General features: G+C 39.2%; 1 protein-coding gene across 1 annotated transcript in view; it reads right to left on the reverse strand.

Moving 5' to 3' along the window:
* Mnat1 (MNAT1 component of CDK activating kinase) overlaps positions 1 to 23,468 on the reverse strand; it is a 132,297-nt gene extending 108,829 nt beyond the window's left edge. The window contains exon 1 of the mRNA XM_041658381.1: positions 23,278 to 23,468. Within this exon, the coding sequence (XP_041514315.1) occupies positions 23,278 to 23,366 (89 nt within the window). The 5' untranslated portion in view covers positions 23,367 to 23,468. The remainder of the gene's footprint in view (positions 1 to 23,277) is intronic.
* Positions 23,469 to 26,295: the final 2,827 nt, after the last annotated feature.

Here is a 26,295-nt window from a genome sequence, read left to right on the forward strand (position 1 = left end):
ATTGCCTTTATCAAATTTCTAATGGCTTGAAATACCTATAATGTAGACAGAAAAGACTAAATGCCAGCTGATACATAGCCTATTGTTTACAAACTACTTACAAAAATAATGTTTTGGAGTCACAGTCTCATGCTAGGTAGCTTAGGTTGGCCTTAACAGCTTCTAGACCCACAAAGAACAGGACAAAGTGCAGCTTCTTTGTAGCTGGATTTTTTTTTTTTCAGATAAGCTCTGTTTGCTGGCAGTGAGCAGAGGTGTAGCTCCTTTAAGAGAAGGCTTCCTGATTCAGCATTAGTAGCAAAAACTGCATGGCTTCTTTAAGAGATTACTTCCTGGTTTGTGTTGGCAACACAGCTCTGGCTCTTTCAGGAAGTACTGCTATAGAGCATTTAAATGGGGTTTGTAAGCAGAGTGCTACAAGCTGCATAATGGTGACACAGACCCACTGCATCCCTGGAGCTGGGGCAGTGAACATGGCTTGCAGAGGCGGTAAACATACCTCCATTATGTTGGACAGGGCAGAGCCAACAGGCAAAGCTACAGAGTTAGTCCGAGCCACGCCTGCTTATCATTTAAAAACAAAACAAAAAACTCTCTTGGTCAGAAAATAATTACAGATACACAATAAGACAGATTCAGACCCCCCCCCCTCAAAAAAAAGACCTCAAAATGGGTCACAGTGTTGGATAAATGTATATGGGTTTAGGAGAGAGAGAAGAAAGAGTACAAACAGTGATAGATTTAAGGAAAAAGTAACAGAGTTAAAAATAATTAAGTCATGTAGAGATGGGAAATACACAGAGAATCTGGATTATGCATATTATTGTGTTTTCTTTGAATTTTTTTTTTTGACTGCAGAGAGACATTTGATTCTGGGGACTGCTAAGCTAATCCTACATATATATTTTAAAGGTATCTTGACTTCAAAATTTGAGTCTAAGGATATGTTACTTTGAAAAAGAGATTCTGCTTTTGTTTCCACAGAAGATGAGAACCTGTGGATTTCTTCCAGGCTAATGTGGTTTGATAGAACAAGATCCCCAGAAAGGTCTCCGTGAACCAAACAAACAACAGGAAGCAATTTGGAGAAAACTATGCCTAAATTCCCAAAATGATTAGTTATAATAAAAGTTTATTTTCATTTAAAAGGAGTTAGGTTATAAATGGTTAAATGATCACAGTCAATTCTTTAAAAGAAACATTGATATGGACTTTGGTTTATTGATACAAATTTAAGGTCAATTTTGCTATATTGTATTTCTACTCTTGTTTAAGGTATTGTATTTATACAGCTTATTTAATAATGTAGTGTACAATTAAAATTATAGATTAATAGATAGTTATTTATAGCAGTCAAACTTGTAGTCATGTTATGTTTTCTAGATACAGAGATATATTTCAGTTAGATAGAAAATCTTCAACACTTCAAAGACCTACATGATGTGGGAAGGTCATTTGTCAATCTGTTGTTTCATTGGTTAATCAATAAAAAAAACTGCTTGGCCTGATAGGTCAGAAAATTAGGTAGATGAAGTAGACAGAACAGAATGCTGGGAAGAAGGGAAGTGAGCCAGATGCCATGCCTCTCTTCTCCAGGGCAGACGCCATGGATCCAGCCGCCAGGTCAAACATGCTGAATCTTTCCCTGTAAGACACCACCTCGTGGTGCTACACAGATTATTAGAAATGGGTTGATCAAGATGTGAAAATTAGCCACTAAGAGGCTGGAACTATTGGGCCAGGCAGTGTTTAAATGAATACAGTTTGTGTGTTGTTATTTCGGGGCATAAGCTAGCCAAGCAGCCAGGAGCTGGGCGGCAGGAAGCAGCCCGCCACTCCATCTACACCTACAGAATATGGCATTTGAAAGGTTTTAAAAACTTAGACTTTTGGGGCTGGAGAGATGGCTCAGTGGTTAAGAGCATTACCTGCTCTTCCAAAGGTCCTGAGTTCAATTCCCAGCAACCACATGGTGGCTCACAACCATCTGTAAAGAGGTCTGGCGCCCTCTTCTGGCCTTCAGGCATACAGACAGAATATTGTATACATAATAAATAAATAAATATTTAAAAAAAAACTTAGACTTTTCTTGACAGTGAAACATATCTGCTTCTGGCATCACCGATTACTTCAGAGGGGTTGATGGGCACTGAAGAATCTCATTATGGAATTTGCCTTCGATGTGACAAGGCTAGCCATTTGGGCAAGAAACTGCTCTTGCCTGGACTGCTTATAGGTATGTTGTATAAAGTGAACCTGTAGTACCCACAGAAAAATGACTGCTGAACTTGCCTAAAGGTGAGACAGGCCTTCAGGGTTCATGCTTCATGAAAGAGTCTGCCAGACATCCTGCAGGACACAGAAGAAAGTGACTGACAAACTGCCAATACAGGCAAAACAATCTTTCAAATTTCCTTCTTCTTGGAAAATTCTGCTGGATACATTGGGCCTGTAGACTGAATATAAATGCCCCAATATTACAGAAGAACATTGGTGACTATCCAGGCAGCAAGATATCTCTGTTAATTCTAGAGTTTGGAAGTTGCTTACAATGCACTTCCTGTTTACTTAGGTAATATTATATTCTTCTGGGGTCTTTGATGGAGTTGAAGACGGATAGTTATAGTTTTCCCTAGTTATGATAAAAGATAAATTATATATGAAACTTTCTAGATACAAATAGACTGTACATTGTAATTGTAATTCTTTTTTGATACCTGTTTTGTTATATATAATTTCACCTTGTTAAAGTTAAAACCTTCCTTTTTATTTAGACAGAAAGGGGGAAATTATGTGGGATTCTCCTCCGTATGCTGTGAATATGTTTTATTACCATTGGTTAACAAAGAGGTGCTTTGGCCTATGGCAGGACAGAATACAGCAAGGCAGGGATTCCAAGCTGAGACAGAAGAGGAAAGAAGCAGAGTCAGGTAGTCAACAAGTAGCTGCTTAAGGAGAAAGATGCCAGAACATTATCAGTAGGCCACAACCTTGTGGTGACACATAAATTAATAGAAATGGATTAATTTAGCCAGGTGGTGGTAGTGCACGCCTTTAATCCCAGCACTCAGGAGGCAGAGGCAGGTGGATCTCTGTGAGTTCGAAACCAGCCTGGTCTACAAAAGCTAGTTCCAGGACAGGCTCCAAAAGCTACAGAGAAACCCTGCCTCGAAACCCCCCCCCCAAAAAAAAAGTTAATTTAAGATGGAAGAGCTAGCTAGGAATATTCCTAAGCTATTGGCCAAAACAGTGTTGTAAATAGTTTCTATGTGATTATTCTGGTCTGGGTGGCCGGGAAACAAATGAATAGTCTCTGATTACAGTAACCAACCAATATGTGATTTGACTTAAGGCCCATGAGATGGAACCCATACCCAACACTGTTTGGGTGACCAAGAACAGAAACTTAAACCCAGAGACCTAGGGTAAAAAGAAATACTACTGTTCTAAAATAAACAAACAAAAAAGTAGTGATAAAATGACTCCTAATACATCCTGCTATACACATACATTGTGCCTTGTTTAGCCATCATCAGAAAAGCTTCCTCCTGCAACAGATGGGGACAAATACAGAGACCCACAGTCAGATATCACATAAAGAATGATTGACCTTGGAATATCTCCATCAAATCCCTGTCTTCAGAACTCAGGAAACCTGTGCAAGTGAAAGAGGAAAGAGTATAAGAGCCAGAAGGGATGGTGCACACCAAGAGAACAATGCTCTCTAACAGGGCTCATATGAACTCACAGAGACTGAAGCAGCATATACAGGGCCTGAACTCCTCTATCCTTATATCATGGCTTCCAGTTTAGTGTTTTATAGGATTCCTGAATGTGCAAACAATTGGGTCTCTGATTCCTGTGCCTTCTCTTAGGCTCTTTTCCACTTGTTTGTCTATCTTGTCCAACTCTGATAGGTTAGTTATTGCTGTGTTTTATAATATTTTAATATATGATATTATATTTTATTATTATCCCTTAGAAGCCTACTTGTTTTCTAATGAGACAGAGAAAAGAAGTAGATCCAGATGTGAAGGGAGGTGGGAGGAACTGGGGGTAAAGAGAGGGAAAGCCATAATCAGGATATATATGTGAGGAAAAAAAATCTATTTTCAATAAAAGGGGAAAAGTGTCAAAATAATAATAAATATAAATAAACCCTTTTTAAAAATGCTAAATGAGACAATAAATATAAAACCTTCAGTACCATTACTGTGACACAAACATTTCAGGAGTAGTAGTACTCTTCAAACCATCCTAGGATGTTCTATTTCCCTTCTTGTCCCAACTTTTTTTTAATAAATTTGTTACTTAAAAGGTTACAAAAACCCTGCACAGACATATCTTGAAAACGACTGCAATTTTCCCTTGTCTTTCTGAAGGTCACACTATTTATAAAGACCATGACAGAATTTTAATAAGCGAAGCTAGGCTTTTAAATCAACCAGAGAGGAGGCTGGGGAGCTGCTCAGCAGGTAAAGCACCTGCTGTGCAGTTGTGAGGACCTGAGTTCAGACCATGCCCATAAAAGTCAGCCGGCCATGGAGGCAGCAGCCCTGCAATCCAGTGTGTGGGAAGGAGAGACACAGGACTCCTAGAGAAAGCTGACTAGCTATAGCAATTGAGTCGGCAAGCTATGGGCCCAACTGAGACCCTGTCTCAATTTATACAGTAGTGAGCAATGGCGACACTCAGCATCAACATCAAGCATCCATGGAGGGACCCAGCAGCACAAACATCTGGGTCCCTCCTCATGCAAGCACATGACACATATATACACACACACCACACAGTATTAAACATCAATTGTCCCTGCCTTCAAGATGACTAGGAAAACCTAAAGGGTCTCAGTGATGAAATTACTGCTTGGCTTTTATTTACTTCCCCAATCATCCTCGTTGTTTTAGATAATTTAAATCTCTTCAAATTGAGCTGCAAGTTGGGCTGAATCCTCCCTACCAATATAGGTTACCTAAGAGAGAGTCCATAGGGATAAACAGTACGTAGTGGAGGAAACACTGGTCCAGACAGAGCACACATGTCAGACTACGCTTTGTGGAGGAATGATTTGCAGCTTCCAGAAACTCATAAAACTAAAGTTACAAATCCACGAAGCACAGGGTTACTTGTAAATATTACCGTGACATGCTCTTTTACTCACCTTCCAAAACCGAGTGCGGGTTATATTGCATTTCCAATCTAAACGTGCACTGTTAACACCTCCAGAAGCATATGGAAACCATTGCCCTGATCTGTTGCTGTATTTTAAATGTTCATCTAAAAGAAACAATGCTCTGAACACAATCTACACATTAACACAGAAGCTTGGAAACTTGGTTTACTTAGAAACAGTTTTTACTACTGAACATATTTCCTTCATATTACCTTACTACTTTTTAATTTTTCAAGGCAAGGAAAGTTAAAATAGGGTCCCTCATACTATAGCACAGAATGACCCGGAACTCACTAACATAGTGAGTGTAGCCTAGCCCTAAACTTACATCTTCCGGTCCCAGCTTCAAGTGCTAAGATCACAGGCATAAGCCTTGCCCACTTTTCTCATTTTGTTTTTGGTTGTTTATTTTTTGTTGGTAGCCTGAGATTAAACCTAGGGCCTTGTTCGTGGTAGGCAAGCACTCTACCAACTGAGCTATATTCCCAGCCCTCTTAGTTCTTACAGAATATTTATTCTTAGCTGTGTGTTGGTGGCACAAGCCTTCAATTCCAGCACTCAGAGGCAGACAGATCTCTTGTGAGTTTGAGGCCAGTCTGAGCTACAGAGTGAGTTTCAGGACAGCCAGGGCTATAAAAGAAACCTGCCTCAAAAAGCAAAAACGAGCAAAAAAGAATATCTATTCTCTCATTTTGTTTCAAGTTTTCAATTATATATTAAGTTCTAACAAATATCTACCCAGGTCATTGTTTTTAATAATAAGATTATTAAACTATATTAATAAAGCTCCCATGGAATAAATCTAAAATCATATAATAATTAGCATTAAATATTCACTCACCTACTGTTTGTCCTATATATGAGCATTTCTCAAAAAGATTTTGGGAAACAAGGCACTGAAAATGAGAGGAAGAGGAAGTAGTATGGATTATTTAAGCGATGAACTCCTATTATATTAATTACATTGTCTTCTTAGAATATTATCAGGCTAAAGTAATGTATCTGCCATACAGGCATACCCATGTGCCAAAAGAAGCAAAGGCAAGCGAGGTTTACTAGTCAGCCAATCTAGCCAATCAGGAAGCACCGGGTTCAAGAACACTCTGTCTCAAAACACAGAGCTATTAGGGAAGATATTTGACATCAGCCTCTGATCTCCACAGAATGTGCATTCATTTACATACATACACACATGTACTACAGTTAAAACTAAAAATAAGAAATTAAAAAATAGGCCGGACGGTGGTGGCTCATGCCTTTAATCCCAGCACTTGGGAGGCAGAGGCAGCCAGATCTCTGTGAGTTCGAGGCCAGCCTGGTCTACAAGAGCTAGTTCCAGGACAGGAACCAAAAAGCTACAGAGAAACCCTGTCTCAAAAATCCAAAAAAAAAAAGAGAAAAAGAAAAAGAAAAAAGAAAGAAAGAAATTAAAAAATAGGGTCAATAAGATAGCTCAGCAGTTAAAGGGTGCTAGCTGCCTAACAATGACCTAAGTTCAACCCTGAAACCCACGTGATTGGAGAAGAAAACCAATTCTTACAGACTGTCCTCTGACCTCCACATGTATGCATGGGACATGTGCATTCACCCATACTTAAACACACAACTAATGTAAAAAGTTTTAAGATAATAAAACCAAAAATTAGAATATTAAATCCATTTTTAAAAAGCATTTAAGTTATCCTTTTACTTTTACATGTTAGGATTCTATATATTTTTCAGACTACAAGTCTAAATTTTGGAGACAGATTTTAAGAATTGTACACTTAATTAAGGCTACCTCCAATCTCTCCTAGAATCATAATCACATTAAAAATTAAAAGTTCAGCTGGGCATGGTAGCACACAACTTTAGTTCCAGCATTTGGGAGGTAGAGACAAGCAGATCTACATGAGTTCGAGGCCGGCTGGTCTATAAAATGAGTTCCAGGACAGCCAGGGCTACACAGAAAAACCCTGTCATAAAAAAAAAAATAAATAAATAAATAAATAAAAAGGGAAAAAAGAAAGAAAATAGAAAAAAAAGTAAAAGTTCAAAACTGAACAAAACACAGTGTTTAGATCAGCAAGATATTCAGAGGAATCAGAAACAGCAGCCTCGAGCAACAAGATCCTGACTGTATCTTTTTCCATTATCATCTTAGGAAATCAGCACAGTTTCTAGTCATCTTGTTGCCATTACCTTCTCCAGTACTGGAGAAGCACCAGCCTGCTAGGTCACATTCCAAACTCTGCCTAAGTCTTTCAGAGCCAGCACTGCCAATCCTGTACCCCTTGGTGTCCCCTCTGATCTGGATGATCAGATCCCTGTCACAATTTATACTTCATTCTCTAGTTATAGTTCACTCCCAATTACACCTCTTTCTATAACCGCCTGGGACACTATTTCACTGACCATGGCTGCTAATTGATTTGCTTGTTCATCTACCTATATCTCATCAGCCCTATTCCAGAAAGACTTTTACTAAATCTTCAATTTTTCATTTTTCGCATAACTACCAAAATTCCAAATGTGATTAGGGAATGGTGGCATATATCTGTAAATCTAGCATCTAGGAAGCTGAGGCAAGATAACTACCAAGAGTTTGAGTCAAGCCTGGGCTATATAAAAAGACCTAACCAAACATGACAAGCCATGGCACACTATTCCTTAGTCTCGGAGTTCTGATCAGCACATCTCAACCACCTCCTAAATCCGTCTCAAATCTTCCCTCTCAGCAGTTCATGTCCTCCGCACACTCAACATAAAGCAAGTGGTCAAGAGTCTGGGTTCCAAAGGAACCAGACCATTAACTCCTAACCTCTTGTGATAAGCTTTATCTATTTACTAGCCTGCTGGACAGCTGGCAGACAGGGTAGAGTTAAAAGACAATTAGTTCTGCTACCTGACAGACTGACAACAGAGCTTCCCTAGCAAAGGGCCATGTGACTGCAGCCACAAATGTAAAGTTGTAAATGAGGAAAAAGAGAGTGGCAGACTTCAGACTAATGGGCGCTCTAGGCAAGGAGGCTTTCCACAACACTGGACAATGCAAGTGTTTGCTGTTTGTTCTCTATTTTGGACTTCAAGATTATTGCTATTAATGATATTATATGTAAATATTCATTTAATATATATACAGTAGTTCCGTATGCATGGCATGACACAACTATCATGTTAGACGAAAAGAGTAAGTTGGGTATACTGCATTAAAAGGCAAGGCTTTGAATATAATAGTGCCTATAACTACAAAGTAATTATCGGCCACACCAAGTGACAAGTTGAGAAGCATAACTCACCAACACCTGCATTAATGTAAAGGCAGACAGTCAACAGTGCCACTGACAGATAAGCCCATGTGACTGCATCTCTCGGCGCTTAAGTCAAACTAGTTTGCATGCAGCGGAGCAGCTTCCTAAGGAGCCATCTCTAAAGCACTTTTTGTTTTGACAATAAGCAATTCCATCATTTTTCCCATCACTGTGGCTCTGAAAGGTATGTTAAAATGTTATGCTTTACTGGATGGATTAATATGAACTTATTAAGCTATGCTTACGCTAATACTGCTTCCTGGTCATTGTGTTTCTAAATTACAGATAATGATAGGTTTAGAAAAATGACTGCTCAATTACAACTCACTGTAAATTCTGAGTTTTCACTACTTGATCATTAAATGACATATGAAAGCACAAGATACAACGAACACATTAATAAATTGGGAGTTTGCCAAGTAATGTTGAAGCCAGACAGCATTAAGTCCCTATCATTAAGTCTCAGTGGATTCCAACATACAAAATGCTTTAGACCAGAGATTTTGACCAATCAGTTAATGCCTTGGTAACCTAGTTTATTCATCTATAAAATAAAAGCATGGAATGGAAACTCACTGAGATCTCTTCCAACACAAAAAGCTAAGAAATTAAAATATCTATCCATACTGGAAAATAAGAAGATCATTCATCATTTCAAATGATATGGGTTGTAGCTCAGCAACACAGTGATGGCCATTTCATCCACACACTAACAAGACAAGCAATGAACAAACAAGTGTGCTTGTTCAAACCTCAAAAGAGAATCTGCTTCAAAACTAACAAAAATTGCACGGCCTAACTCCTTAGATATGAGTTTCTTAACTTCATGAATTTTGTTTAACTGGGGGGAGGTGAGGACAACTCTGAATTTGTAAAATTCCAATACCATAAATCCTAAAAGCAAAAAAAAAAAATCTGTAATCTTATCCATTAAAATAAATTGTGTCAGCCAGATAATTTATGGGGAGCCTTTGGGTTTTATGAAGTCTCTACAAAGTACTAAACTACCCCCTATACAGCAGCTGATAAATTCAATTGCAAACTGAGCTAATAAGAAAAAAACCACGAAGAGTTTTCTTTTCTCGGATCTTTTAGGTACCAATCCCCTCCTGCCCTGCTTGCACTGGGGCTTGAACTCAAGGCCTCATCCAAGCTGGGCAAGCACTGTACCTCTAAGCTGCTCCAAACTTTGTGTCCTCTTTAGCTTTGTATGTACATGATCTTGCACAGCTCAGTAAATCGTTCTGACCAAGTGAAGGTCATAATTTAATTTTTGGTGAAGTACAAAAAAACGTATGTGAAATCCATATTTAAAACATACCATAATATATAGAACCATTTTACCATACGAAAGTGTCCGTTCCTTAAGACTCTTTCCATCATCCTGTCTTGCTAATCCATTTGAAGCTACTAAAACCGTTTAGACACTACTGAAGAAAGCACTTTTCAAAAGTCATGAAGATGAGACTTACTTGTTCAGATGTAGAACATGTGGACGCCTGTGTATCTGTGTGTGTGAGAGAGAGAGTGTGTGTGTATGTGCGTGTCTGTGTGTGTGTGAGAGAGAGTGTGTGTATATCTGTGTGTGTGTGTGTGAGAGAGAGAGAGAGAGAGAGAGTATCTGTGCGAGAAAGTGTGTGTGTATCTATGTGTGTGTGTGTGTGTGTGTATCTGTGTGTGAGAGAGAGAGTGTGTGTGTGTATCTATGTGAGAGAGTGTGTGTGTATCTGTGTGTGTGTGTGTATCTGTGTGAGAGAGAGAGTGTGTGTGTGTATCTGTGTGTGTGTGAGAGAGAGAGAGAGAATGTGTGTGCATTCCTGGTGTTTAAAACTAGGGTCTCATGGCATTCCACATACAGCTATATATAGGCTCAATCCTTGTTTATTAATTAATCTGTACGTGTGTGCAGGTATGAATGTAGGCACACATACATGCCATGGCATGGCACAAGTGTGGAACAAGTTTCTTGAGTTGGTTCTCTCCTTCCACCTGAAGGTTCAGGGGATCAAACTCAGATTATCAGGCTCAGAGGAAAGAACCCTTCCCCACTGAGCAATTCTGCCAGGGCTCAGTTTTAACTTTTTAGTTTGAGACATAATTTAAGTAAGCTACCCAGATTGATCTTGAACTTACTCTGCATCCTAGGCAAGGCTTAAATTTATGATTCTCCTGCCTCAGTTTCCCAAGTAGCTAAGATTTTGTGTTCAGTTGGGCCTGCACCACCAGGCCCAACTAAACACAAAATCTCAACAAACTTTGGTCTCCGGAACTTCAAGTTACTGGCTTTCTGGCGATCTGCTTTGTGAGAGGGAAATGGATGGCTCTAACAGGGAAAGGAAAGACACTTAAGACAAATAGAATCAATAGAAATACAGGAAAATGGAAAACATAAATGTGTTTAAAAAACAATTTACGGGGTCAGGCATGGTGGTACCTTTAATCCCAGCACCCAGGAAGAAGCAGGTGGATTTCTATAAATTCAAGGCTAGCCAAGGCTATATGATAAGATCCTGATAAGAGTTCATAGACTAGATAATCTTATCCCAGTCAAAATATTACCTAGATACTAAGAATTGTTAAATTCCACAAAAAATAGGTTAAAATGCACATAAAACTATTTATAAAACAAGATATAATAAAGGAAAACAACCACAAAATTTTTACTAAGAATGGTATTTAATAACCAAAGAATTCTAATACTCAGGACAAAAGATAAGATCATTCTGTAATGCTAAGTTCATTTGACACTAATAGTACTCACTACAAGGAAAACACAACCTTCCACAGACATTTACCCCTGGCTGGCTCAGTGTTAGAGAGAACACATGCATAACATATACAAGGTTCAATTCCCAGCGACAAAGAAGAAAAAAACCCACAAACTAAATCCACTAAGTATCAAAATAAAATATATTATGCTTGCTATGATAGTTAACACTCTGTTAAATCTTTAAAAAAATAAAGACTTTTGGCCAGAGAGATAATTCAGCAACTAAGAGCACCTATGCTGAGCTTGGTGACCGAAGCTCAAGAACTGCAGGTTATGAACTGACCTTCACACACATACATGTGCACAAACACTAAATTAATTCATCCATTAATTAAACAATTTATAAGCCTGAAAAAGAGACCTTCTTAAAGCAGGAGGCACTAACTCTCTTCCTCAGTTAGTAAAGTGATTAGTTTTTACTCAGAAATCTGTTCCTCTTTGTGTGTATGTGTGTCTGTCTGTGTCTGTGCATCTGTCCATGTGACTGTGTATCTGTATGTCTGTGTGTATATCTCTATGTGTCTGTGTGTTTATGGGTGTGCTTGTGTGTGTATACGTTTGTCTGTCTGTCTGTGTAGTGTTGGTGTCGGAGAACAAACCCAGAACATATCAGTCAAGTGCTGTTACACTGAGCTATATCTCCAGCCCCAAAGAGTTCCTACTTCAGGTTTATTCTGAAAGGTTTGACTTCGATGAAACTCAAACTTGTATTTGGTACTAGGATATGAAGGTCAATCAAACAACAGGGCACCCCAGAGGACAATCTGAAGAGGACTATTCCTAGAATCTAGTGTGTGGAAAACTTCTGTACAGGGAATCTTTCCCATTCTTAAAATACACTGAGCTTCATTGTCTAAATTAAGTAAGGAGATCATGAGGCACAATCTATGCCCAGAAAAGTAACATACACATTATACCAAGAACTACGTTCATCTAGCAAGTCTCACAACCAAATTGTGCAAATGTCTGGCCATTTTCCATTTGTTTTGGTATGGAAACACCAAGACTGCCAAGATGAAAATCAATAATGCACCTGGTCCTGGTAAGGCCACAAGAGGCTGAGCCGCCGCGTGGAAGCCATTTTCTTCGGAAAAAGAACCGAGTCTGGTACTAGGCGGGTGCACAATGTACTTTCTTCCAGCCATGAAAGTCGTTTTTCCTTTTCCTGCTTTCCAGCTGCCCAAAAAATAGATCCCATGGTGACTGAAATATGACACTTCCACAGAAATGAGGGAGGTGTGTCAGGTGCTTACCAACAACAGCCATTGCACACAATTCCTTTCCCAATAGAGCTTTCCTACTCAGAGAGTTAAACAATTTCAAGCTAAAAAATGTATTTATTTGCTTCACATTGGAAACTTGCTATGAAATACAAAGATACCAGATAACAGAAGAATCAGTTAACAGTAACAGAGCTTTTGAGAAACCCCAAGTGTAGCCAAAGTGTCTGGGGGAGAAAGAGCACTTTCGTAAGTCTCTGCGAGGAATTAAATGGAACACTCTTTCACAGAGCAATTCAGGAAGAGCTAGCCAAAGTATGGTTGCCTACATTTGTACCACAGGAAAAGCATCAGCCCTTGTAAGGGACGTACAGTAGCAAACGGATCCTCGGGATCCAGAACTAAAGAAAAGAAAGGCAAAGGTGCACTCTGACTCCATCTATGCAGATTTCAAACTAATATAGTCATACCATTTCATTAATGCCTAAGTTTATAAAACCCATTTACAATACATTATTCAACCATACAAAAACTGTGAGCAGTTTTAATCAAACTGAAACATTTCAGTTTCTCTCACAGTATCTGAACAAAGAAAATGGTTTTAATTTTTGGCTTTGGTTTTGATTTGAAAACAGAGTCTGGCTACAATGCTCAGGCTGGCCTCACATTTATAAACCTCTTGTCTCAGCATATCAAGGGTTACAATTAGAAGCATGCACCACTGTGCGTGGCTCTCGATTTTTATTACTTAAATAATATCTAACTAGAAGACTTATTCCTTCAAAATAATATTATAATCTTCTAATAAAATTTAGATAAGTAGAGGCTGCTCTAGGAGTAATAAAAATATTTTCTTTTTATAGAAGAATATAAAAATTTGAGCTAAAGAGAGATGATTTTATCATTCAGTCACTGATTAGAAAACTGTTATGCATAAAGCCTCATTACTTAAAATTCTAATATACTTAACTTGTGCCTGATTATACAGCCAAGACTTAAGGATACCTGCAATAAATCATTTTATCTTGAAAGAAAGAATTTTTTTTTTTTTTGTTCTTTTTCAAGGCAGGGTCCGTATGTTTAACTGTGGCTGTTCTGGAACGCCTCTCTATAGACCAGACTGGCCTCGAACTCAGAGATCCACTGGGATTAAAGGCATTTGCCACCTTACCCAGTTTATAATAAAAATATTTTTTAAAAAGGCTGGTGTTGGGAGCTGGGTACCTGAACTAGGTCTACTGCTTGCCTTGGCTTGATCCACACGGAGACTTTAACACTATAGAAAGTATCTCTTGAAAACTGGTGTGTGACCCCCTTCAAAAAACCCTCTTTGAATAGTGCCCTCTGCACTAAGAACTGCTGAAATTCACAATTCACCGTGAACATGAAGCTTGCTTCTTTTTTTCTTTTTCTTTTTTTTTTTTTTTTTGGTTTTGGTTTTTCAAGACAGGGTTTCTCTGTAGCTTTGGAGCCTGTCCTGGAACTAGCTCTTGTAGACCAGGCTGGCCTCGAACTCACAGAGATCTGGCTGCCTCTGCCTCCCGAGTGCTGGGATTAAAGGCGTGAGTGACCACCACCCGGTGAAGCTTGCTTTTTATGCTTGATCTCAACTTTAGTCACTCCGGCTGAGTACAGACCTACTCACCCTTGTCTGCATTCATCCTAAATCGCTGCGCACGCCGGAATCTAAATATAGCACCGTTAAAGCAACAACAGAAAGTCTGGAAGGCAAAGGAGGGAGTATGAGTTTCTGTTCTGCTGCTCTGACAAAACATCCTGACAAACAATGCCTCAGGGAGAAAGGTGGCTTGGTTTGGTTTGGTTTAGGTTTTGGTTTACTATTCCAGAGGAAGAGAGTCCGTGGAGGGGAAGGCAGTGACCAGCAGGGAAGTCACAGTAGCAGGTGCAGAAACTGGCTAGTCACACTGCATTCCCATTCAGAAAGCAGAGCAGCAACAAGAAGTAGGTCCAGGCTATGAAACCTCAAATCCCCTCCCTGCCGGGCGGTGGTGGCGCACGCCTTTAATCCCAGCACTCGGGAGGCAGAGACAGGCGGATCTCTGTGAGTTCGAGGCCAGCCTGGTCTACAAGAGCTAGTTCCAGGACAGGAACCAAAAGCTACGGAGAAACCCTGTCTCAAAAAATAAAAAAAAAAAAAAAAAAAAAAAAAAAAATCCCCTCCCTGTGGTCTACTTCTGCCTGAAAGGCACTGCTCCTATAGACTCCACAGTTGCCGGATGGTGGTGGCCCACGCCTTTAATCCCAGCACTCAGGAGGCAGAAGCAGGCAGATCTCTATGAGTTCGAGGCCAGCCTGGTCTACAGAGTTAGTTCCAGGAAAGCCAGGGTTACACTGAGTAACCCTGTTATACTTTTACGTATATACTTATACTTTCTAATCAAAGCATTAATAATCTTCAAAACTCCGAAAATACAGAGTTGTGAAGTCCAATCCCAATAGATAATCTACAAAATGACTCCCAAATCTATAAACATTAAAAGAATAGACTACCATGAAAAATTTACAAAGAAGCAAATTCCTGAGAAAATGACAAAAGACAACATTATATACTATATATATATATATATATATATATGTGTGTGTGTGTGTGTGTGTGTGTGTGTTAAAGGCATTAAATTTTTGAAGACCTTCCCTTAAAAAAAAAAAAAAAAACACAGGCCCAGAAACTTGTATTGGCAGATTTCATTAAGTATTCAAAAAAGAAATAGCATCAATATTATATAAAATAAAATTTCAAAATATTTGGAGAAATTATACTTCTTGTGCTAAGTAACCAATAACAACCCTATCCCTCCAGGTACCTGTTCTATACAAACCCTTTCCCCATCTAGGAGACTCACTACCATATAACTGAATATGGCACTTCCAAGATAAGATTTTTATTTTTACTTTGTTTTGTTTTGTGGAACTCACTATGCAGATCAGCCTGGCCTCAAACTCACAGAGATTCACCTGCCTCTACAGTGGTAGAACAGGTGCTTACACCCACACCCCAACTTCAGTGCCTAGAAAGAAAAACATAAACTCTGGAGCTTATCTATTCTTGGGACTCTTTCATGAAACACCATAGCAATAAATTTGCTTGGACCATGTTTTCATTAGTTCCTAGTTTATTATACACTAACTTCTTCACATAACGTATGTTGTAATTTCCATTCTCTTTTCAAATAATATAAAACCAAAACACATGAAATAAATAAGAAATGCAATGTACTTTCCAAGGAAAAGTTAGAAGCACTAAATTTACCCTAGTCATGATGATTGCTCACTATAAAGTATATGATTTTGCATTTAATTGTAGCACATTATATAGATTAGATTGCTTTTTGCAATTAACCTCCAAAAGGAATTAAACATTAATGAGTAACTGAAATATAAACAAGACATCCATAATCTACATAATGCAGAAAAAATCTACTTCAAAATATATTTTAGATTTTTAAAATATATTTAAATTACCTTAAGCAAGCATTCTTTTCTTTTCCTTTGTGAGACAAAGTCTTGCTATGTAATTCAGGATGGCCTACAATCTGCTACCCTCTTGCTCCAGCCTTCCCAGGGCTAAGATGACAGGTACAGGCCACCATGCCCAGCTAAGGGTACAAATCTTTTTGTCTTTAAAATGTTACTGGCACTGGGATGCAGCTCAGCTGACAGCCCTTGCCTGACGTGCACAAACCCCTCAGCACCAGGTAAATGGGTATGGTGTGCATCCCTGAAATCTTAGCCCTAGACAGGAAGAGGCAAGAGGAAAACAAGTTCAAAGTCTTCCATAGCTTCATGGTGAGTTCAGGGCTAAGCTGTCATTCCTAACACCATGTCTCAACAAATAAATTACTTTTTAAAAACTATTGCCCAATATTTCCAATAAGGGCTGGGAAGATGGCTCAACAGCACAAGAAGAAGAAACTGAGTTCAAACTACCAGCACTCACATAAAAAGTGAGGTGCAGCTACCTGTCCTAGGGGGAGAACACAGGACTGCTGGACCTGGCCAGTCACCAGCCTTGCTTCAGGTCAGCAAGAGACTCCACCTCAAGAGCACAAAGTGGAATGTGACAGAGCAAAATCCTTGTGTGTGCACAGGTGAGCGCATGCACACACACATACGTATGTATGTATATTTGCTTATTAGTGTCAAATGCAGCTCCTTTTGCCATCAATTTGGCATAAGGTAAGTATAGATATAGAATTTGTATTTATTAACACCATATTCACTGATTTTTTTTATTTTTTAGGCACAACCCTGGCTTGTCCTGGAACTTGCTCTATAGACTAGGCTCATAAAAATTCACCTGCCTCTGCCACCCAAGTGCTGGGATTAAAGTTGATAAGCCACCAACACCCTTCAGCAATAATTTTTTTAGATTTATTTATTTTGTTATTTTATGTGCACAAGTGTTTGGTGTGCATGTACACCACATGCATATTGTGCCTGAGAGGGTGGTGAGAACTGAACACTGGTCCTTTGCAAAAACAACAAATGTCCTTAACCACTGAGCCAACTGTCCAGCCCCAGTAATCATTTTTAAAATATCAATTAAACATGACTTACTTAGCAAAATCTGAAACAACACTAAAAATTGAGTATTGTTTGTTTAAAAACAACTTAGATATGGCAACAAAGTAAATATTATTGGATTACTTATGAAGAAACTATATTGAATACTGGTAGATTGCAAAGCATTTATATTTAAATGGGATGAGTTGTTTACAAGTAAATCAGAGTTAATGTCAGACGCAGTTTGCTTCAGAGACCTGGAAGTAGAATAGCAGGCTCATTAAATATATATGAATCCACAGTGCAGAGACACTGCACCATATTGATGGAGCCCTCATTAATTTTCAATGATGTAGCTACTATATTTGTGTTCTTAAAAAAAAGGAATATATATTCATTTGCCTTCATCTCAAAGTAATTCTTGTTTTTTACATGTTTCAACTTAAATAAAAATCTAACACTCCAAAGCATTTCTACTGAAGTTCATTAAACTTTACATTGTCTTTTCCATTTATAGAGCATTCATACACATATTTGCACATATATAATATCTGTAAACAAAGAATATCTCTTGATACACAACTTGAAAATGAAATACAAAAAGTGAAGGTATTGAAATTACTTCTTCTCAAAAGTGATAAAATTCATTTAGCCTTCTTGTTATCTAATTATAATTATAAAATAAATACCGACACTGTTAGTATATCATATGCCAAGGACAAAGACGTGGCAAAATGCAGCAACAGCCCACAAAACCATGACTGAACATTTAAAGTTTCGGCAGTGTTTCTTTTTGGTTTAAACTAATATCCTAAAAAACAAAATGTAAAGAGAGAATTGTTCTAAGTAGATGAAACTTAATTTGATAATATAGTATTTTCCTCTTATGCTATTTTCATTCTAAACATAGAAAAGTACAGAATGCAACCTTCATAGAATCTTATTTAGCAAACATGATTAAAATTTAATTGAATAATCCCTATCAAATGTATACACAAAAGATTGGAAGGGCTTTCGCTTCCCTGTATGTCTGAAAAGAATGGTGGGTGTGGAGTATTAGCAAGATTGCCAAGACCCTTCTAATTTCTAATTATCAGGTCTTCCAGCTTCCTGTCAATCCTTTCGTACAAAGTTCCTCACTAAGCCACATCAGACTCTCCTAAGAGGCTCTCCCCTTCTCTTCCTCAATGGCTGCCTTATACATCATTTATGCATTTGAAACCACCAAACATTTTGTTCCTTGGTGCTTCCCTTCATCAGTTTAAGATGTATCCACTAATCAAAGGCCCTTTTCCTATGGTTGCAAGATTTCAAGCTCTTGTTTCTTCTTCTTTTTGGGTCTCACTAAATAGCCCTGGCTAGCCTGGAACTAGGTAGACCAGACTGGCCTCAAATTTACAGAGATCAGGTCATGTATGGTGGTGCACGCCTTTAATCCCAGAACTTGGGAGGCAGAGGCAGGTGGCTCTCTATCAGTTTGAGATCAGCACAGCCAAGACTACAGTGAAAAAGAAAAGTCATAGAGATACACCTGCCTCTGCCTCCCAAATTTTGGAATTGAAGACATGCACCACACATGTTGATATGGCAAGTTTCTGTTTATGATTTCTTTAACAAATAGTACTCTTTTTTTTTTTTTTTTGGTTTTACAAGTCAGGGTTTTTCAGTGTAACAGCTCTGGCTGTCCCAGAACTCACTACTCTGTAGACCAGGAAGGCCTCAAACTCTCAGAGATTCACCCGCCTCTGCCTTCCAATCCTGGGATTAAAGATATGAGCCACCACTGCCTAGCAACAAATAGTACTTTATAACAAGTAGATTATTTAAAAGAATAACATAAAGCCACTTTCATGCCTCAATTAGAAATGTTTAAATGATTTTCTTTCTTTTTTAATTTTATGTGCATCAGTGTTTTGTGTGAATATCTGTGTGAGGATGTTGGATCCCCTGAACTGTGAGTTACAGACAGTTGTGAGCCGTCATATGGGTGCTAGAAACTGACCCTGGGTTCTCTGCTCTTAACCGCTGAGCCATCTCTCCAGCTTGTCAATTACAAATTTTTATAACTAAATTTTCCTTGTAAAAATACAAGCTAATTTCCTCTGGGTCACTCAAAAGAGCTAAAAACACAGGGGTTATGGGTGGCGAGGCAGAAACCATGCCTGCCATTCTTTGTTATACAACAACCCTAGTAATGTTTAAAAACTATTTGAGCACAAAATTCACCTAGATAAGTAATATAAAGTATGGGTCTTCTTCCCACCTCACCCTGAGAAAAAAATTGTAACAGGGACCGGAAGTTTGTATTTTAAATAGACATCCCAGATGATTCTTTAATATGAGGCAAGTCTGGGAATCAATGACCTGGCAATTTTATTGAGTGTACAAGAAAGCCTACAAAAAATATCAATTACTAAAGAGTAATAACTAATAACTTATTGTTGTTTTTTGTCTTTGAAAATAGATTTAGCACAAACTATCTCCAGGCTTCTCACTAAATTATTCTCATTCCATATACCATTTTAGGCTCCACTTGCTAAGTAAATTAGGAAGCAAATTACCAGACTCCTAAAACTTAAACCTAACAAACCATTTTTTTTATTACATTTATTTACTTACTTGGGGGAAGAGAGTGTGTCTCGGAGATCAGAGGGCAACTTGCAGGAGTTGGGTTTTCTCCTCCCACTATGTAGGTCCCAGGGATCAAACTCAAGTCACCTGGTTTGATGGCAAGCACAATTACCCATTGAGCCATATTGCCAGTTCAAGAAACTATTTTTTATGTAGAATATTGGCAATATCTCTTCATAGGTAAGGGTAAATTCTTAAATTTACTTAACTGTGCCTCAAGCAATCCCTCACAGCCTTAGAATGAATGACTAATTTTCACTAAACGTACACATTAAATAGCCAATCTAGGATCGAGAGTCAAGTAGGCTATCATAATACTTGTTAGATATACTTCATGCCCACCAAAGAAAGAAGTGATGAAAAAAACTAATTTTATTTCTGTTTCTACTTGTAATCTAAAGGGCTAAGCAATTAATATGCCATTGTTTCGGGCTCTTACAGAATAAAATAATTTACATATTAACCAATAATTCTTAAAATTTAACATACAATTTCCTATTATCTGTTTGACTCTTAGGGCACAAATTTGATAACATGACTTCATAGAAAGGAAGCGCTGAGGACCACAGAAATGACTCAGTGGTTAACAGCACTGGACGTTCTTCCAGAGAACCCAGGTTCAATTCCCAGAACCCACACGGTGGCCAACAACTATCTCTAACTACAGTTCCAGGAGATCCGACTCCATATATACAGGTAAAACACACGTATGAATGAATGAATAAATGAATGTATGAGTGAATGTTTGTTCTAAAAGGTGTCCATAAGGCCAAATACCCTAGGATACCTTCTGTCACCAAAGTTCCCGCCTGCATATGCCCCAATATCAGCACTCTGGAGGCCAAGAGAGGAGGATCTTGAGTTTGAGGCCAGCCTAGGCTATCTAGTTAGTTCACGGCCAGCTGAGCTACAAAGCAAAATCCTGTCTCAAACAGGTTGGGAAGGGGAGAGAGGTGCTGGAGAGTTGGCTCAGTAGCTAAGAACACTCGCTGTGCAAGCATAAGGCCCTGAACTCAGATACCAGTACCCACAGAAAGAAGCTGGACATGGCCTTAGGCGCCTGTAGCCAGAGCACTACGAGGGATGGTTAGCTAGCTTCAGGCTTAATGAGAAACCCTGTCTCAAAGGAATAAGGCAGAGAATGATACAGCAGGTCACTGGGCATCCTTTGGCCTCCATGCATATACATACTCACACAGGTGCGCTTGCGCACACACACGTTAGCACAAAGCTAATAATTCCAGCATTCAAATTAGGGCAGGAATATCAAGAATTCAAGGTTTGTCTAGCTACAAGACACATTCCTGGTCAACATAGGCATATAGCACATAGGTTGAGATGTCTCAAAAAAAATTTTAAAAAGTAATAAGGACTAGAGAGACAGCCAAGAGCACACAAGCACTTGCTGCTCTTCCAGAAGACTTGGGTTCAATTCCTAGCATCACATGGCAACTCACAGCCATCTGCAGCTCCAGTCCCAGGGAATCTAATGTCCTCTTCTAGCCTCTGGAGGCACTGCATGCACATGGTGCATGGATATACATTGCAGACAAACACCCATACACATAAAATAAATAAATAAAAGTCTTTAAAAGGCACATCAGTTATGCTTTACTGAATAGACGGAGATCAGTTGGTGGGGCTGTAATTCAGAATGCGGGAGTTCCTTGACCAGAGACCCATGGATACCCATATGTCTTCTAACAACCCCCAAGAATGAATGCCTTCTCCAAAGTTTTCTGCCCAAAGAGGGTGCTGTTTCCTAATTTGGGCACTACAATATAGTACTTAAAATAAATGAGCACCACTTACTAATTAGTCTAACCAACAAATGTTTTAATTAGATATTACTCTGATAAAACTCAATATAATTAACAATTCAGATATAATACAAAGGACAGAAAAACACAGTAAACAAAGCCAAAGAGATTCAGCAAACAAAATTCAGACTCTTCAGCAGGACAACTCCATCACTAACTATTGGGTACAACAGAAAATAAAATGGGATAGCTATATCATAGACAGACAGGCAGACAGACACACACACACCCATGGGGGTGGGGGCATTTTGGGACTGGCAAAAAGAATGTTAAAAGCCAGAGATGGGGAGGAGTTCCATGAAATACTGTCATCTAGAAATGTCCCAGTCATTTCAATCTTGAGCACACAGCAGCAATAGACATCTGCCCTTCTACATCCCATCACAGAGGGGTGTCTAGGTGGTGAGATGGGGGAATAGCATCTTCAATGGTGCAGTCACTGGTGGAGTATTTGGAAAGAAGTTCAAAGGGAAAAGAAGGGGAATAAAGTAGGTAATGAAAGATATGATCTCAATACATTTTATATGCGTGTATACATATTTTATATATATACACAAATGTAAGTATATATACAAATATGTGTGTGTATTTCAAAGAAAAATTGCAGAGAAATTAAACAAAACTTCTCCAAAAACCTAATAGTCTGCCAGTCACAGTAGCACATGTCCAATATTCCAGAACTTTTAGGCAGAAGAATTTAAAGTTCAAGGCCAGTCTGAACTACCAATTGAGGTCTAGTCTTTACAAGTACCTGATAACAAACCAACAGTATCCCTGATTTCCATTGTTCGTGTATTCCAGTTGACTACATTTACTGTATTTTAAATCTTAAACCATTCAGTCAAGCTGCACTGTCTGAAGCAAAATAAAGGTGAATTGGGAAAAGGAACAGATTAAGGAAATTAACAATCCTATTATGGCAATTATAAATACTGTCCATTGTGCAATTCATGCCTAAGAACGCTATCACACTGTGATTTACCTTTCTTTTGTAAGAAGACTGAAACGACAGGAATATACATTCTGAAAATTTTATAGTACCTTTAAACTCAACCCACCTTTTACTAAACCACTTCACCATAAAACTCTGACTGACACTTTGACCAAATTCTGCACTTATGCAAATTCTGCACTTATGCAAAATACACAGGTCACTCTCCCTCCTTTCCCCATCAAGCAACCAAAATGCACTTACTTCCTAGAGCCACTTTCTGGGTTCTAGACTCTCAAGACCGAGGGTCCTGGGAAGTCTCAGGCTCATTTCCTATGCTGAAGGGAATGGTACCCACATAAACTCACCATGAGATTGCTTATGGTAAAACGCTACAGTGCCTGGAATATAATGTGCACCCAATAAAAGCCAACCATTACCTATCTTCAAAATAACTACCTAGAGTCTGTATTTCCTTTCTTTACACGATTAAGGTCCAATCGAATACATCAGGACTCATACACACACAGAGAAGGTTTTCCAATTAATCCATTCAATCAATAGCAACAGTATACACCCACAGTAACAACAACAACAACGTTTCGTAAGGAATTAAACACTCCAATCCCCCACACTTTCAGCCAGAAGTCTGGAGTCTAGTTAACAACACAAGGCATGGAAACAGTTGAGATTTTCACTGGTTGGAAAAGCAGGTGCCACAATCAAAACTCCCAAGTTCAAAGTAGGCCAGAGACGCGCGGGGCAAGCGGCTACAGATCTTTTAAAGGAACAACTCCGCCTTTTTCCATTTTCCCCCCTCGACGCAGAAACTAACCACACCCTTTATTCCCCCCGGAGTTGCCTCCTAGCGTCTCCCAGGACTGTCCTCCCACCCTAGGAATCCAGGGTCTCCAGACTTACAAAGTGTGTCCGCACACGTTCACCATCAGCTTCAGCGAAGGGTTCCGGTATTTGGTGGTCTTACATCTGGGGCAGCCCTGATCGTCCATGGCGTCTCCTCTGCTTTGGCTTTCCACCCCCGACGCCGGATTCAGCCACTACCACCTACGAGCTCCCCCCAGACCCGACGTCAAGCAGGCTACTACCAACAGGTCCTTCGTGAAAGAGCACCGGCTGGAAGCCAGGCGCCGCGACACAAACGTTCCGGGAGTGAGTTCTCAGATCCCGGCGCTACAGTTCCATCATAACCTTAGGTGAGGCAGCTCAGTATATTGGGGATGGGAGAAGGGATGCTTTGAAATTATACACCCCTTGCCTAATGACACTTTACAAGGAAACCTCATATTAGAAAGTTAAATTCTCGTGTGGTTTGAAAATGGCCACATGATTTCGAAGATTTAGGCTGGTGTACAGACTAGTTTTTTTCTTTCAGGAAATTGGATAGTCTGTGCTGTATACGTCTTTATACTTGTGTAATCGAAACATAATTTGACTCACATATATCAAGGCTAGAAAAATGCTAAGTGTGGTGGCTCACACCTATAATACAAGCACTTTTGAGGCTGAAGCGGGGAATTGCCTTGAGTTGGAGCCCACTCTAGGCTACATAGTGAATTCCTTACAGCCTGTGCTACATAGGGAGACCGTGTCTCCAAAAAATAAAACCAAACAAATAAGGCAAAATAATTGTTTAAGTTCATGAAAGCTATCTAAACACTATTCTTTGCACCCCTAATGCAAATTCTTACTAAATGTCAGAATACTTGTATAAATAATATCTTGCACCTGTTCTGCACAGAGACCTTCCCCTCAAGATTGCCAGGCACAATGAACTGCCAGGCACCTGGCTCTCATATATCTTACCCCAACAAAAGACTACCTTTGTTTTCCAAAAATATTGAATAAAAGATTATTTTATAAAAAACAATTCGAGCTGGGTAGTGGTAACACACACTTTTAATCCCAGAACTGGAAAGACAGAGGCAGGTGGCTCTCTGAGTTGGAGGCCAGCCTGGTCTACAGAGTGAGCTCCAGGACAGCCAAGGTTACACAGAGAAACTCTGCCAAAAAAAAAAAAAAAAAGAAAGAAAGAAAGAAAAGAAAGAAATGAGAAGGAAGGGAGGGAGGGAAGAAGGGAGGACGGGAAAAGAAATAATTCACATAACTTTATTTCAACAATCCCAAAATCTGAGAGCCTGACTCTCTTTTTGGGAATAGTAAGTCTCAGTCACTGCATCACAGGAAGACTTAAAGCTCTACTGGACAATGAACTACACTTACTGTAAGGGACACATCTTATTCATCTCTGAGGCACAACTCTATTGATATTTAATGAATGAAGACAAAATGAATTAATAAATGACCATCAAATAACAGTGAAATGTGGACATTTTAAAAGCCAAGCTTTTTTTTTTTTTAACTTAAGCAGTCTTTAATGAAAGCTGTGTGTGAGACGCCCCTACTCCTGCATTTTCTCAGTTGGGTTTTCCTTGTATTTGCCCTTCTCATTTCTTCCTTATCAAGACCTGGCTTTCCTTTGCAGGATCTTTTTGTGGTCTTTGTCCAGCTTTAGCCTGGTGATAATGACCTTGCTGGGGTGGATGCCCACATGGACAGTGGTGCCATTAGCCTTCTCGTTGCACTCGTTCAATGTAGATGACATTCTTCCTGTACACTTGGACCACTTTGACAATCTGCTGGCCTTTGTAGTGCCCTCAGACAACCTGAACTTCATCATCCTTTTGAATGGGAATAGGTGGAACATGGTACTTCTGCCTCGGCTCTTTGAAAAGAGGTGAAGCCTTGATTTTTCTCTGAATGTGAGAAAGTACATTGAAATGCCATTTGTGGTTCTTGCTTTGGTCAGACGTCACAGACGGATTGAACTTCGTTTTGGCAGCTGTGATGCAGCAATGGCTGCAAAAGGAAAGAGGCCATACATCTTTTGTAATTACCTCCATCGAACCGAAATTCTGTTTGAAGTGAACTTGTAGACAATGTTTTGTGGTTCTGTTTGTTTGCTTGCTTGTATGAGTTGTGGGTTTTTTAAAGTTTTTTTTATTAAAAGTTTGTGTGTGTGTATGTGCGTGTGTGTGTTAATGTGCCACAGCATGTATATGGTAGTCAGGGGACAACTAACAGGAGCTGTTTCTCTACTTCTACCTTATGGGTCCTGTAGATTGAACTCAGGTTGTTAGGGTTGGTGACGAGTGCCTTTCTTTACTTGGTATGCCATCTCACCAGCCCTGTTTTGTTTTGTTTTAATATTCTTTTTATTACTTATTTGAGAATTTCACACAATTTTGATCATATTCAACCCTCTCCCCCAACTCCTAGGTCCACCCTTACCACTCCCTTCCTACCCACTCAATTTCATGCTCTCTTCCTCTCCCTCCCTCCAACCCTCTTCCTTTCCTCTTTTCCTCCCTCCCTCCCCCCCCCATTGTCTCTCTCTTTATGCCCCCCCCCCCTTTCCAGGACAGTTTGTATTGGTCAACTACTCTTAGATTTGGGGCCTACCATGAAGTATACCAATGATCCTCCATCAAAGAAAACTGACTCTTCCTTTCCCAAATGTTATCAAATGCCAATCTTTCCTCAGTTAAGGGTGGGACTGCTTGCCCACTTTTTTTTTTTTTTTTTTTGGTTTGGTTTTTGTTTTTGAGACAGGCTCTCACGCTGGCCTGGAATATACTGTGTACTCCACAGTTAGAGGCTAACCTCTAACTCATGGAAGTCCTCCTGTCTCAGTATTCAGTAAGCACTATACTTGTCTCAGACAAGGTTTTTCAAATTAGCACATTACTTGAATATCAGCTGTGTCCAACCTCAGCATTTTACCTCTCTACAGAATTCTCTCCTCTCAATAAAAACATAGAAGAAACAGTCCCACTTCCTTTTAAAAACTGAACATAGAAGTCATCCATAGGTTGAAGAGAGAATTAGGGTTTCCATATGTTATGGACAGGGAAACATGAC

The sequence above is a fragment of the Microtus oregoni genome, unplaced genomic scaffold (genome assembly GCF_018167655.1).
Source record: "Microtus oregoni isolate MIOR12 unplaced genomic scaffold, Mior012 000009F_ref0000495, whole genome shotgun sequence".
NCBI classification, from domain to species: Eukaryota; Metazoa; Chordata; class Mammalia; order Rodentia; family Cricetidae; genus Microtus; species Microtus oregoni.